General features: G+C 30.4%; 1 protein-coding gene across 1 annotated transcript; it reads left to right on the top strand.

Annotated features, from left to right (window-relative positions):
• The first annotated feature begins 1541 nt into the window (after window positions 1-1541).
• On the top strand, window positions 1542-6574 carry LOC141283865 (adenosine 3'-phospho 5'-phosphosulfate transporter 1-like). The gene is made up of 2 exons (XM_073817184.1): window positions 1542-1781; window positions 5918-6574. Exons 1-2 carry the CDS (start codon window positions 1542-1544, stop codon window positions 6572-6574), a joined length of 897 nt encoding a protein of 298 aa, XP_073673285.1.
• The last annotated feature ends 9002 nt before the right edge of the window (window positions 6575-15576 follow it).

Below are 15576 nucleotides of genomic sequence, written 5' to 3' on the forward strand. Positions count from 1 at the left end.
AATACTTTATAATTTAATTAATTATATTTTTATTAATTTCCGTTTTAGTAATGAAAATGTTTTTACAGTATGCATTACAGTATATTTTTTTAATTTTAATAGTATTTTTTTGATTAAGAAGTTATTTTATTAATGTTCATGTGTGCACAACTTAATAGTCTTCATTTATTTACAATATCCACAATATATATTTTTGTTATTATTCTGTTTAAAGTCACCATGAAGGCAGTATGACATATTCTATATTTTTGCATTTTTCTATTATTATTTTATTATTTAATTAAAATCACCATGAAGGCAGCACAGCATATTCTATATTTGTGCATTTATATATTTTATTTATTAAAAAAAAAATATATATATATATATATATATATATATATATATTTATATATTTATATTTATTTATTTATATATTTATTTATATATAATTTATTATTTACTTAAAATCACTATGAAGGCAGTATGACATATTCTATATTTTTGCATTTTTTTATTTTATTATTTATTTTAAAAACCATTAAGGCAGTACAAAATATTTTATCTACATGTGTATATATAATTTTATATATTTTATTTATTTAAAAAAAAAAAAAAAAAAAATATATATATATATATATATATATATATATATATATATATATATATATTTATTTATTTATTTATATATAATTTATTATTTACTTAAAATCACTATGAAGGCAGTATGACATTCTATATTTTTGCATTTTTTTATTTTATTATTTATTTTAAAAACCATTAAGGCAGTACAAAATATTTTATCTACATGTGTATATATAATTTTTTTATTTATTATTTACTTAAAATCACTATGAGGGCAGTATGACATTCTATATTTTTGCATTTTTTTAAATTATTTAATTAAAATCACCATAAAGGCAGTACAATATGTTATATTTTTTCATTTTTTTTAATTGTTTTATTATTTTATTAAAATCACTGTGAAGGCAGTACAACATATTTTACCAATGATGATAAAAATACTTAAAATAAAATACAATTTAAGTATTTTTTTTTTTTGCCTTTCAGTAATAAATTATTTTTTTACTTTATGCATTATTTTTGTGTAGTTTTTTGTAATTACCTTTTTTTTCAGTTTTAATACAGTAAAAAATATTTTCATTACTGAAATGCAAAAAGATATATATTAAATCATTGGTAAAATGTTGTTTTGCCTTCATAATGATTTTAACTAAATGATACAATTATTTAAAATTTTTTAAAGTATATATAGATAATGTTTTACTGCCTTCATAGGGATTTTAACTGAATAATAAAATAATTAATAACCATTGAAAATATATTTTTTTTAATGAAAATAATTAAAATAATAATAAGATATTTTAATATTATTACTGTGTGCACAAGTCATTTTCATTGTTTTTTTTTTTCATCAAACTCTTTGCACAAATTAATAGTCTTCATGTGTTCACATCATTTCTACAAGGTCTTCTAATATCTATTTTTTCCCTCTCATCCAGGTGTCGTACCTGACGTGGGGTGTTCTCCAGGAGCGAGTGATGACGCGCTCGTACGGTGCGACCGAGGTGGAAGGCAGTGGCGAACGCTTCAAAGACTCTCAGTTTCTGGTGTTCATGAACCGGATCTTGGCCCTGACGGTGTCCGGTCTGTGGTGCGTCCTCTTCAAACAGCCCCGCCACGGTGCGCCCATGTACAAGTACTCCTTCGCTTCACTCTCCAACATCCTCAGCAGCTGGTGCCAGTATGAAGCGCTCAAATACATCAGCTTTCCCACACAGGTACACCACTGCATTCTGGGTAAAGGAGATGTATGGTAAAGCAGGTTATATTTATATAGCATATTTCATAGCACATAACAGATGATTAAGAAATAAAATTTAATTTTAAAACACATTATTCTAATATGGTCACATTTCATAAAGTACTCAAGTAGACCATTAGAACTGCACAACTGCACTTTTTTAATTTTTTTTGACAATATTTTTATCTCATAAGCAAAATCACAATGAAATCAGTGCCACATATTTATTTTATTTTAATTCGACTTTATTTTATTATTTTTTTATTTTTTTTATTTTTATTAAAATCACAATGAAGGCAGCGCCACATTTTTATTTTCATTTGACTTTATTTTAATAAATTTTATTTCACTTTTTAATTTAATTAAATTTTATTTTATTTTGTTTTTTTTAATTATATTATTTATAGAGGTCGACCGATGTATCGGTTTTGCCGATTAATCGGCACCGATAGTTGATTGGCCGAACTATCGGTTATCGGCAAAAATCCTGGCCGATGGTTTTTCCGGGTTGCATTCTTTGCTGAAGTGGCTCACGCTCCGCTGTCATATGAGAAGTTAAGCCCCAGACCAATGTTTAATGCCAGGAATGTTACCATATATTTGTATTGATTTATATCCAGCTGTTCATATTTTTAGCCAGCAAAGTTGCAGATTTAAAGACATGAGAAAGCAAACTGTGTTCATTCAGCCGACAAAATCAGTCACAGCGCGCCTTAGTTTTACATTACACATCTGTCCCACATCGTTCATAAAGACTTGACCCTGGGCTGGAAAATTAAGTATTGTGCATTTAAGCAAACTATTTGTATTTCTGTAGCTCTAATTAAGTCTGTATGCTTAATATAGAGCTATAATTTATGTTTTAGCCTTTTCTTCAGGCCGTTGAAGCATGGTGAGTTTGCATCTTGTTACGCACTTTATTTCACAATGCCATTTTCCTGTTCCTATTTGATTTTAATAACTGATCAACAAAAATATCTATTAAAAATTAAGATAAAAATAATACAAAACGAAATTCGTTAAAGAAGGGATTTTCCACAAATAAAAACGTACCAAGTGGTCAAAAATTGTGTCTGACCCTCTCCAATTCTCCTGGCGCATTGCCGTCCAATTCATACCACGTCCTTTATGACATTTACAAATTACACAAACTTCTTTCGTAATTAACATATTAAACTGAAACAAAACAAAAACAAATCATATTTAAACATAAATGTAAAACAGAAAAGAAATTGTTTCTGAAATGGCTGCAATATAGATCGCACTTTCTCTTTCCGTTTCATGTTTAAACTAACCTTTGCCGCTTTTTGATCATTCTTGAAGTAAACATTTGCCCGTTAGGTGATTAAATAACTGTTTTAGATTTATGCTTGAACGCGTCCTGTGTGTGTGTGTGATACCTGCAAGTTGTCCGCGCAACACAGCGCTGCACTTTTGTTCGGTTTCATTAAGGGTGGGTGAAAAATAGATTCTCAGACGCATCTCAATCCTCTCTTCAATGAGCTTGTGTTTTTCCCGCATATGGCACGCGTGCGCGCCAGAAACGCGGCTGGCTTCATTGCACAGAATTTCCACAGTGAGCTAATAAGTGTGTATTGTTTGACCGTGTGAGCTATCAATCGCAGTTTTTGACTTTACATGTGCCTTCATTTCTGCCGTTTGTAATGCAGTAGATGCACTGACAGACTTTCAATTGCTCTTTGTGTTTGTTCGTCCTAAAAAGCTTGATTGCAGATGCGGTTAAATGCACTTGGATTTTCAAATACTTTTATACGAAACTGATGTACACACAGTCAGTTATGTTTTCAGAGCAGGACAAAATATCTGATATATCGAAATAGATCTGCATTCGTTTGAATGCAGCCTGTTAAAGCAGCAACTGTCTGATCTCATCAGTAATAATCAAACGAAAAAGAAAAAAACAACAACTATTTCTGTAAACTTGCCGACACTTAAAGAACACTAATTTTAAATAAGTAATTGTTTTAAAAAGTAGCCAGCTTATATAATAAAAAAATGTTAAAATTTAAAGATTCCCACCCCTTTACAATGAGCCCATTTGTAACATCAACTAAGATTGGTGAAAGCTGTAGAATAGAAGTGTTGTTCAAAGCGTTAATTTCAACATTTACTGATATATTGTTACATTTCGAAGTTCATTTTGTTAACATTAATGAACTATGAAATAACTTTAATGATCAATTTATAATTAATATTAATATTTTTATTCATTTACAAAGTATGGTTTAGTATTTATTTTTTTAAATCGTAGAGCACTATTTTAGTTGCCCTTCAATATCCATTTTCAAAATCTATCGGTTAATTAATCGGTATCGGCCAGCGTGGTCCAACCTAGCTATCGGTATCGGTAAAAACCAATATCGGTCGACCTCTAATTATTTAGTTAAAATCGCCATGAAGGCAGTGCCACGTTTTATTTTATTTTATTTTATTTTATTTTATTTTATTTTATTTTATTTTATTTAGTTAAATCCCAATCACCAACTTTAATTATTTTATTTTTTAAATTAAAATCACAATGAAGGCAGTGCCACATATTTTTTTTTTTTTTTTAATTATTTTTTATTTTATTTTATTTATTTAAATCCCTGTCACCAACTTTACAATTAAAAAAATGATAAAATAAAATAAAATAAAATCATTTTAATAAATGAAAATGAATAAATATTAAAAATATCTTTAAAATAAAGTAGCACAGGTCTTTGTTTTCTATCAGTTTGGATGATTTTGTTGTTTTTCTTCTGAACATCTCATCAAATCTTGACATTTTTTTGAAAAAGTCTCTGTCACATCACTGTACAGTCATGGCCAGAAGTTTTGAGAATTACATAAATATTGGAAATTGGAAAAGTTGCTGCTTAAGTTTTTATAATAGCAATTTGCATATACTCCAGAATGTTATGAAGAGTGATCAGATGAATTGCATAGTCCTTCTTTGCCATGAAAATGAACTTAATCCCGAAAAAAACTTTCCACTGCATTAAGAAGGCTTCAGGGCATCTAAGAAAGTCCAGCAAGCGCCAGGTTGGTCTCCTAAAGAGGATTGAGCTGCGGGATCGGAGTGCCACCAGTGCAGAGCTTGCTCAGGAATGGCAGCAGGCAGGTGTGAGCGCATCTGGACACACAGTGAGGCCAAGACTTTTGGAAGATGGCCTGGTGTCAAGAAGGGCAGCAAAGAAGCCACTTCTCTCCAAAAAAAACATCAGGGACAGATTGATCTTCTGCAAAAAGTATGGCGAATGGACTGCTGAGGACTGGGGCAAAGTCATATTCTCAGATGAAGCCTCTTTCCGATTGTTTGGGGCATCTGGAAAAAGGCTTGTCCGGAGAAGAAAAGGTGAGCGCTACCATCAGTCCTGTGTCATGCCAACAGTAAAGCATCCTGAGACCATTCATGTGTGGGGTTGCTTCTCATCCAAGGGAGTGGGCTCACTCACAATTTTGGCCAAAAACACAGCCATGAATAAAGAATGATACCAAAACACCCTCCAACAGCAACTTTTTCCAACAATCCAACAACAGTTTGGTGAAGAACAATGCATTTTCCAGCACGATGGAGCACCGTGCCATAAGGCAAAAGTGATAACTAAGTGGCTCGGGGACCAAAACGTTGAAATTTTGGGTCCATGGCCTGGAAACTCCCCAGATCTTAAAACTTGTGGTCAATCCTCAAGAGGCGGGTGGACAAACAAAAACCCACTAATTCTGACAAACTCCAAGAAGTGATTATGAAAGAATGGGTTGCTATCAGTCAGGATTTGGGCCAGAAGTTGATTGAGAGCATGCCCAGTCCAATTGCAGAGGTCCTGAAAAAGAAGGGCCAACACTGCAAATACTGACTCTTTGCATAAATGTCATGTAATTGTCCATAAAAGCCTTTGAAACGTATGAAGTGCTTGTAATTATATTTCAGTACATCACAGAAACAACTGAAACAAAGATCTAAAAGCAGTTGAGCAGCAAACTTTGTGAAAACTAATATTCGTGTCATTCTCAAAACTTTTGGCCACGACTGTACACTCAGCATGTTCTTGCAGCTCATGTTCCTGTCAAATCCCTCATAATCCAACACTAGATGTGTTTCCGTCGCAGGTTTTGGCGAAGGCCTCGAAGGTGATTCCGGTGATGCTGATGGGCAAGATCGTGTCTCACAAGAGCTACGAATACTGGGAGTACTTGACGGCGGTCCTGATCTCGGTGGGCGTCAGCATGTTCCTGCTGTCCAGCTCCACGAACAAACACCCGTCCACCGTCACCACCTTCTCGGGCGTCATCATCCTCTGCGGATACATCGTCTTCGACAGCTTCACGTCCAACTGGCAGGACAACCTGTTCAAGTACAAGATGTCGTCGGTGCAGATGATGTTCGGCGTCAACCTCTTCTCGTGTCTCTTCACGGTGGGCTCTCTGCTGGAACAGGGCGCCTTCTTCACCTCGCTGGCCTTCATGACGCGCCACTCCGAGTTCGCCTTCCACGCCGTGCTGCTGTCGGTGTGCTCCGCCTGCGGCCAGCTCTTCATCTTCTACACCATCTCGCAGTTCGGCGCCGCCGTCTTCACCATCATCATGACTCTGCGGCAGGCCTTCGCCATCCTCCTGTCCTGCTTCCTCTACGGTCACGCCGTCACCCTGGTGGGCGGCCTAGGTGTGGCCGTGGTCTTCCTCGCCCTCTTCCTCCGCATCTACGCCCGCAGCCGCGTCAAGAAGAGCAGCAAGCGGGCCGCGCCGACCCCCGTTCAGAAGGTTTAACCGAGCGCTCGTTCGGATGTGTACAGGAGCCACATTTTCGTGGTTTATCCGTCTGTTTTCGTTTCGCTGCAAAACTGCGGGTTTGTATTCCGTAAGGTACGGATGGTACGGAAAGGGATTACTCTTTATTTTAAAGGGATCGTGCGTGAGGTGTGTGTTTGTTTGTGTGCGAGAAATGACTTCACGAGCCATCGAGTGAACACGGACTTTGATAGCCTTTGATATCTTTGTACTGAAATGCGTTCGGTTTTTCTAGTTAACGTTTGCTTTCGGAAAGAAAAATGAAATGTCGTTGTGTTGGAGAGGACTTTTAGGAGTGTTTCGCATCATATCTAGGTCATATTTCACTCCAAAATACTACAACTACTACAAAATATGAAATTAAGAATAAAACACAAGTAGAACAGACCACGTCGCCGTTATTTTCACACTTATTGCACCCAAATGCTTTCTAATTACTATTTAAATGTTAGTGCTACAAAATAATAATAAAATGTCAATGGCATTCAATGAATTTCCGATCAAATCCACTTTATTATTGTATTTTTTGTATTTTATTGTTATAATACAATAATAAAATATTGAAATAATATTAAAATGTGTTAGGAAATAAGAAAAAGAACCTTACATTTTCTGCATACTGACATTATTTAGATCAAAATGCCTTTTAATTATTTTGAAATATTATTTTTATTATTATTATTATTTAATAATGTTTTTTTATTATTATGAAACCATAATAAAATATTAAAATACTAATAAAATGTACTAAGAAATATAACCATGTTGGCTTTTTTTAAAGAACCTTTACATTCTCTGCATAATAACATTTATTTAGGTCAAAATTGAACATATTTGCTTTTTTTTTTTTCAATGAATTTCTATACAGTTCATGAAAATGAAGCATATTTTCTGCCCAAATACACTTTATTATTGTATTTTATTATTATAATGTAATATTAAAATATTGAAATAATAATAATATAATGTGTAGGGAAATAAGATAAATAACCTTACATTTTCTGCATAATGACATTATTTTTTTTATCAAAATTGAACACTTTTTTTTTTCACCCAGATGCTTTTTAATTATTTTGAAATTTTAGTACTACAATATTATAATAATAATGATGTCAAAGAAATTCAATAAATATCAACTAATTTCATGAAAATTAAGCATATTTTCTGCCTAAATTCACTTTATTGTTATATTTTTATATTTTATTATGATAATACAATAATAAAATATTAAAATACTAATCAAATTTAATAAGAAAGAAGATAATGTTGTTGTTTTTTTTAAAGAAAAACGTTAAATTTTCTGCATAATGACATTATTTTTTTTAGCAAAATTGAATACATTTTTCACCCAGATGCTTTTTAAATCATTTTGAAATGTTAGTACTACAATATAATAATATAATGTCAAAGAAATTCAATGAATATCAATGAATTTCTTAACAATTAAGCATGTTTTCTGCCCAAATGCACTTTATTGTTATATTTTATTATTATTATTATAATACAATAACAAAATATTAAAATAATAATAAAGTGTAATAAGAAATAAGATAATGTTAGCTTTTTTTAAAGGATCTTTACATTTTCTGCATGATGACATTACTTTGGTCAAAATTTAACACATTTTTCACCCAAATGTTCTTTTTTTTTTTTTTATGAATTTCATGAAAATTAAGCATATTTGTCTGCCCAAATCCACTTTATTATTATATTTTTATATTTTATTAGTATTATAATACAATAATAAAATATTAAAATAATAATAAAATATAATAAGAAACAAGATAATGTTGGCTTTTTTTAAAGAACCTTTACATTTTCTACATAATGACATTATTTTTGTCAAAATTAAATTTTTCATCCAAATGATCTTTTTTTCGTAAATATTACTACTACAGTACAATTATAACATCTCAAATTAATAATACAATATAATAATAATAAAATAATAAAAAAGCATTAAATTTTCTGCATGATACCATTATTTACGTGAAAATTAAGCAAATTTTCTGTCAAAATCCACAAATAAAACACAATAAAAAAATTTAAAAACACGTGGCCTTTTATTTTTTTTCATCAAAATTGAACACATTTTCCTCCCAAATGTTAGTACTACAACACAATATTGAAACTCAATGAAAACTTTAGAAAATGTACTACCAAAATCTACTTTATTATTATTCATGACATTTAAACACATTTTCTGCCTAAATTACAATATTTTATTGCAATTATTAGAATACAATAATAAAAAATAAATAATCTTTTTTTTTTCAAACAACCATAAATGATATTATTTTCATGAAAATACAAATTTTCCACCTAAGTCCTCTTTAGTTTTTTTATGTGTTACTACAATAAAATAATAAAAATATTAAACTAATAATAAAACTTAATAGGAAAGCATTCAAAGGTTTCGCATATTGACATTTTCATGAGCATTAAGCAAATTTTTAGCTTTAATTCTGTTTTTATGTTTCTTTTAGCAGTAGTACAATACAATAATACAACATTATTTTTATTTTATCACCATAAATAAAAATACTCTCACACAATATGTTTGATTTTGTGTGAAATATGACCTAGACTTCTCGACGTGCTTTTGTGAGATCACAAACACAGTCATAAAAACGAACTTCCTAATTGATGGCAGTAATTATTTTGTCGTATTGAACCCTGTTCTCCCTCATATTTGTGCTGTCCGGTGTGCGGTTGTGTTTGCAAAAGGCGTATCCGCCATATCAAACCATAAACCAGCAGTGCCTGTTTGGTTAGCCTGAGGAATCGCTTCACGTAGAATCATGCATGAGCATTAATAGTGTTGCATAAAGAAAAAGCCTTTTTGGTTCATCATTTATTGCTGAGTTTCTCCTACGATTACAACTGGTACTTCACAAATGTTATTAACAATTTCAATAATGTATTATTTATTTTTTGCACTGCAGAAAGTCTTAAAATAGGCTTTAGCATCTTTTCTGCAAAATAAAATGTCTTCTTTTTTTTCTTTTTTTTTCTCCCTTTTCACTTCAGGGTGAAATACGAGCTGTTTTGTGAGATTTACTCTAAATCGGATAGTCTTTTTTTCCTCCAAGCGAAGGAAGACAGTGTCAGGTGTGTTTTTCACGCATTTTCATAATACAAAACCCTTATTAAGACATCATAATAAGGCAAATTAAAAATGTTAAATTCACTCTCACTCTCATGTTGTTCCAAACCTTATTAGTTTCTTTAAAAGACACTAAGAGCTTGATCTCATGCTTTCGTTATATTAAAATAAAGCATGAATATTAGTCTTAATTCATGTTTTTTTTTGTATTCCACAAAAGAAATATGTGGAATCATAAGTTTGGAATAATTATGATGGTATTTTGGCAAACTGTCACTTTAAGGCGAGACATTGCAGGTGAATGGGGTAAAAAAATTAACTAATAGTTATTACCTTACTTACTCAGTGGATTGATTACATTGATAATTGCAAACATTTTTTGTATTACAAGTTTTCTAAAATGTTAGGTTTTAATATGCAAATGAGCCGTTATTTAATAAATATGCGCTAATTTGCATACATTTCTAGTACAAAAGTTTAAACACTGAATGAAGTCAGTTTCAAAATTCTTGTTTAATTTTTTTGACATTAGAATAATATTCAGAAAATACTTAGAACAGGCAAAAAAATGATTTTTTTTTTTAAAGTTTTTTGGGGAATAAAATGTTGTATAAAATCAGGCAAATTATATATGAACAAATCCCTCTGTAAAAATCTTCAGGATATAGACAGAAATAAAAATGTAAAGTTTGATGTGAAGTGGAGATTTATGGCTCAGTATAGGAGAAAAAACTCATTTTGAGAAAACAGCCTTTAAAAATATGGATTGTAATTGAAATCCATTGACAAAATAGATAAAGTGCTATAAAAGAAACCCTTAATGGTGTCAAGTCAGGTTTGATATTTTGGGCTTTTTGCTGTTTCATAAAGTGTTTTTTCAGACTAGTGGAAAGAAAACGCCCAATAGACACTGTTATGTCTTTCTTTTATAGCACTTTATCTATTTGTGTCAATAGATTTCAATTACAATCCATATTTTTAAAGGCTGTTTTCTCAAAATGAGTTTTTTCTCCTACACTGAGCCATAAATCTCCACTTCAGGAGCACTTACACACACCAAACTTGACATTTTTAATCAAATCCACTTTATTTTTATATTTTATTAATATTATAATACAATAATAAAATATTAAAATAATAATAAAATGTAATAAGAAACAAGATAATGTTGGCTTTTTAAAAGAACCTTTACATTTTCTACATAATGACATTATTTTTGTCAAAATTGAACACATTTTCACCCAAATGCTACAGTACAATAATAACACATTTAAAATTAATAATAAAATATAATAATAATATAATAAAGCATTAAATTTTCTGCATAATACCATTATTTACGTGAAAATATTGTCTGTCAAAATCCACAAATAAAACACGATAAATTAAAAAGCACGTGGCCTTTTTTTCCACTTTTTTTAAATTAATTTTTTTTTAATCAAAATGAAACACATTTTCCACCCAAATGCTTTATTAATTTTTAAATGTTAGTACTACAATATAATTAAAATTCAATGAATATCAAATATCATATCATATATAAATTTAGAAAATTTACTGCCATATTTTATTACAATACAATAATAAAAAAAATAATAATAATAGAATGTAATAAGATAATTTTAGCTTTTTAAAAAAACTTTACATTTTCAGCATAATGTCATTATTACAACATGTAAATATTTTTCTGCCCAAATGACAATATTTTACTGTCATTATTACAATACAATAATAAAATATAAAAAATGTATTTTTTTTTAAACAGCCATTAATGATAATATTTTCATGAAAATAAAGAATATTTTCCACCCAAGTCCTTATTTCACACACCAAACTTTACATTTTTAATCTTGTCTATATTCTGAAGGATTTTACAGAGGCATTTGTTCATATATAATTTGCTTGATTTTATACACTATTTCATTCCCACAGAAATGGTAAAAAATACATTTTTTTCTGTCTGTTCAAAGTTTTTTCTGAATTATGTCATGACAAAATGAGATACTCAAAATTCCTCCTTAAAAAACACTTGACTCTAATATGTACAAAAAAATTAAGAATTTTGAAACTGACTTCATCCAGTGTTTCGATTTTTGTACTAGAAATGTATGCAAATTAGCGCATATTTCACTAAATAATGCTCATTTGCATATTTAAACCTAACATTTCGGAAAACTTGCAATACAAAAAATGTTTGCAATTATCAATGTAATCAATCAACTGAGAAAGTAAAGTGATAACTATTAGTTAATTTCTTTTCCTCTATTCACCTGAAGTGTCTCGCCTTAAGACTCATAGCTTCGGTTTGTTTGCCAGAGTTTTCGGGAGCTGATTGTTAGGTGTTTTTCTTGTCAGATGAGGGAGGTGCTCAAATATGTCACATGTTTTGTAAAAGCCTGAAAGGGAAGTTCCAAACTATGAGTCTGTTTATATTTCTATTAATTATCTACCATTAAAATATGCGCAGAAGTGATAAGACAGGCATGTGGACGATCAGGAAAAGAGCTTCAGTTTGCTTACACAATACTAACAACATCTGTTTAATTTATGTTATTGTAACAAATATAGTTTTATTATATTGAAAATTCCTAGGGAAACTGAGGTCATCATTTTTAGTCTTTTTAGTGGGTCAAACTGTTTATTTTTCTGTTTTTGATTTGCATGTGCAATAATCCACCTTAGATTACGTTTCTGAGCGTAGATTTGATTTTTGAATCAGTTTTATGGTGTTAAAAGCAGCGGGATGGATCAATGTTTTATGTTTGTGTGCATAGATATTCATACGGCACAAATAAACACCGAACGTGAGACGGGACGCCTGAATATTGGGAGATTTATAGTTTGACGTGCTTGTTTACTAAAATATTTAGGTGAAATCGCTCTTTCGTTCAGCATCTAAATCCTTTTGCATGTTGCAGTCATTTTTAAACTCTAATCAGTTCACTACAGATTGTAGTTTTAGGTTGTTTTTTTTTTAAATGGCAATACAAATCATCAGTGTTTCTGTTTGTAAGTTATGATATATGATTAGTGAAGCATTACCAGGTGAATCTCATGAAGACAGTTACTTTAGAACTTATTTAATTTTCACATGTCACTCCATAATTCAGAAAGTACTTAGAACAGGCAGAAAACAATTTTTTTATTTTTTTTTATTTTTATTTTTTTTTACAATTTTTTGGGGGAATAAAATTTACAAAATCAAGCGAATTGAAATTAAATGAACAATTCCCTCTGTAAAACCTTCAGGATATAGACAAGAACAAAAATGTCAAGTTTGGTGTGTGGAAGTGGAGATTTATGGCTCAGTGTAGGAGAAAAAACTCATTTTGAGAAAACTGCCTTTAAAAATATGGATTGTAATTGAAATCTATTGACACAAATAGATAAAGTGCTATAAAAGAAACACTTAACGGTGTCAAGGTTTGAGATTTTGGGCTTTTTGCTGTTTCATAAAGTGTTTTTTCAGACTAGTGGGAAGAAAACACCCAAAAGACACTGTTAAGTGATTCTTTTATATCACTTTATCTATTTGTGTCAATAGATTTTTAATTACAATCCATATTTTTAAAGGCCATGAGTTTTTTCTCCTACACTGAGCCATAAATCTCCACTTCAGGAGCACTTACACACACCAAACTTTACATTTTTATTACTAAATATATCCTGAAAGTGATTTGTTCATATATAATTACCTTGATTTTATACATTTTTTTTCTTGCATTGTGACATTTGAATGGCAATCAACACAATTTATTATTATTATTATTAATATTACATTGTTAGATTTTTATGTCAGTTACCTTGATGTGTCTGGATGATTTTTTTCCCCTTTCATTACACTGTAACAAACAAAAAAATGAAGTGTTGAAATGTTAAGTTGTACTACATGAAAACGTGGATATTTGAGTTGAGTAAACTTAAAATTTTAAGGCAGCACGAACACTGTTTTTTTTTTACAGTGATCAAAGGTGATTTTCATAAATGTGTACACTGTAAAAAGTTTTCACCAGTTTCAACTTAAAAACTTTAAGCAGCTGCCTTACAATTTTAAGTTAAATCAACTCATTTTTATTGTAATAAGTTCAAATGACTTGTAGTTTTAAGCTGATTTAACTTAAAATTTTAAGGTAGCACGAACACTTTTTTTTACAGTGTATCAAAGGTGATTTTCATAAATGTGTACACTGTAAAAAGTTTTCACCAGTTTCAACTTAACTTAAGTTTAGCAGCTGCCTTACAAATTTAAGTTAAATCAACTCATTTTTATTGTAATAAGTTCAAATGACTTGTAGTTTTAAGCTGATTTAACTTAAAATTTTAAGGTAGCACAAACAGTGTTTTTTTTTTACAGTGTATCAAAGGTGATTTTCATAAATGTGTACACTGTAAAATGTTTTCACCAGTTTCAACTTAAAAACTTTAAGCAGCTGCCTTACAATTTTAAGTTAAATCAACTCATTTTTATTGTAATAAGTTCAATGACTTGTAGTTTTAAGCTGATTTAACTTAAAATTTTAAGGTAGCACGAACACTTTTTTTTACAGTGTATCAAAGGTGATTTTCATAAATGTGTACACTGTAAAAAGTTTTCACCAGTTTCAACTTAACTTAAGTTTAGCAGCTGCCTTACAAATTTAAGTTAAATCAACTCATTTTTATTGTAATAAGTTCAAATGACTTGTAGTTTTAAGCTGATTTAACTTAAAATTTTAAGGTAGCACAAACAGTGTTTTTTTTTTACAGTGTATCAAAGGTGATTTTCATAAATGTGTACACTGTAAAATGTTTTCACCAGTTTCAACTTAAAAACTTTAAGCAGCTGCCTTACAATTTTAAGTTAAATCAACTCATTTTTATTGTAATAAGTTCAATGACTTGTAGTTTTAAGCTGATTTAACTTAAAATTTTAGGGCAGCTGCTGAACTTGGGTTTTTAAGTTGAATCTGGTGAAAACATTTTACAGTGAATGTATTTATTTTTTTTTTTTTATTCTGGAGTGAAATGTGGTCTGGACGTAGTTGAGAGATTCACCTTACCCCCAGAGTGCATGAGGTTTTGTTTTGTGTATGTGATATTAATTTCCTGTGAACGTTTTGGAGGTGTAAATGAATCTGTGGGTCTGTTAACTCATAATCGGCGTCATTTCTCTCCTGTGCTGTAAGTGTTGGCGGTCGGTTTGATGGAAAGTGAAGGATTTGTGTGGTGAGCATCAGGAAATGCTACCTAACTAATGTAGTCTTATTAACTTTTTTTTTTTTTTTAGGGTTTATTGTTTATATATTAGATTAAATTTATTTGATCATGTGACCAAACTGTCTCAAATTTGTGTTTGTTTTCACTTTGTTCTGATCTGTCTGTTCATGTCATCAGCACTGCTCAATACAGTTAGATGTTATTTTTCACGTCATGACGAGTCTCTTGTGTGTCTGTTGTGATTATAAAGATGCAAGATGAATATATAAACAAATAAGATCTCATCTAAAAGATTTCATCTAAAAAATAACAAGTAAACAAAGCAGTTGCAAAGCAGAACTGCGCTGTTTTCTGGTAATGTGCAGGATTTTTGGTTCATTAGCCGTGATGGGTAAGTAACTAAAAGAAAAACAAAGTGTGTTTATGTTTACAATGTTGAGTTAAAACTAGAGGAAAGTTTGCAGACGAACTTTGAAGTTGACTTGAGAAAGCCTTTGAAAGCTTGAAGTTTGGGACAGTTCTTAGCATGTTTTAGTGTGAATTAACATGTCGTTAGCACAATTCACCATGAATTATCCTTTAGTTAGCATGATGCTACTATGACTCTAGTATGATTAGCCAGTTACTAGCATGTTGCTAGCATATTTTTAACATGATTAGCTTGTTATTAGCATGATTA

The sequence above is a fragment of the Garra rufa genome, chromosome 13, assembly GCF_049309525.1.
Source record: "Garra rufa chromosome 13, GarRuf1.0, whole genome shotgun sequence".
Lineage (NCBI taxonomy): Eukaryota > Metazoa > Chordata > Actinopteri > Cypriniformes > Cyprinidae > Garra > Garra rufa.

Coding starts and splice junctions, on each gene's coding strand:
- LOC141283865 (XM_073817184.1), top strand. CDS start 1,542: ATGACGCGCTCGTACGGTGCGACCGAGGTGGAAGGCAGTGGCGAACGC. Junction 1,782..5,917: donor ACATCAGCTTTCCCACACAG/GTACACCACTGC, acceptor TTTCCGTCGCAG/GTTTTGGCGAAGGCCTCGAA.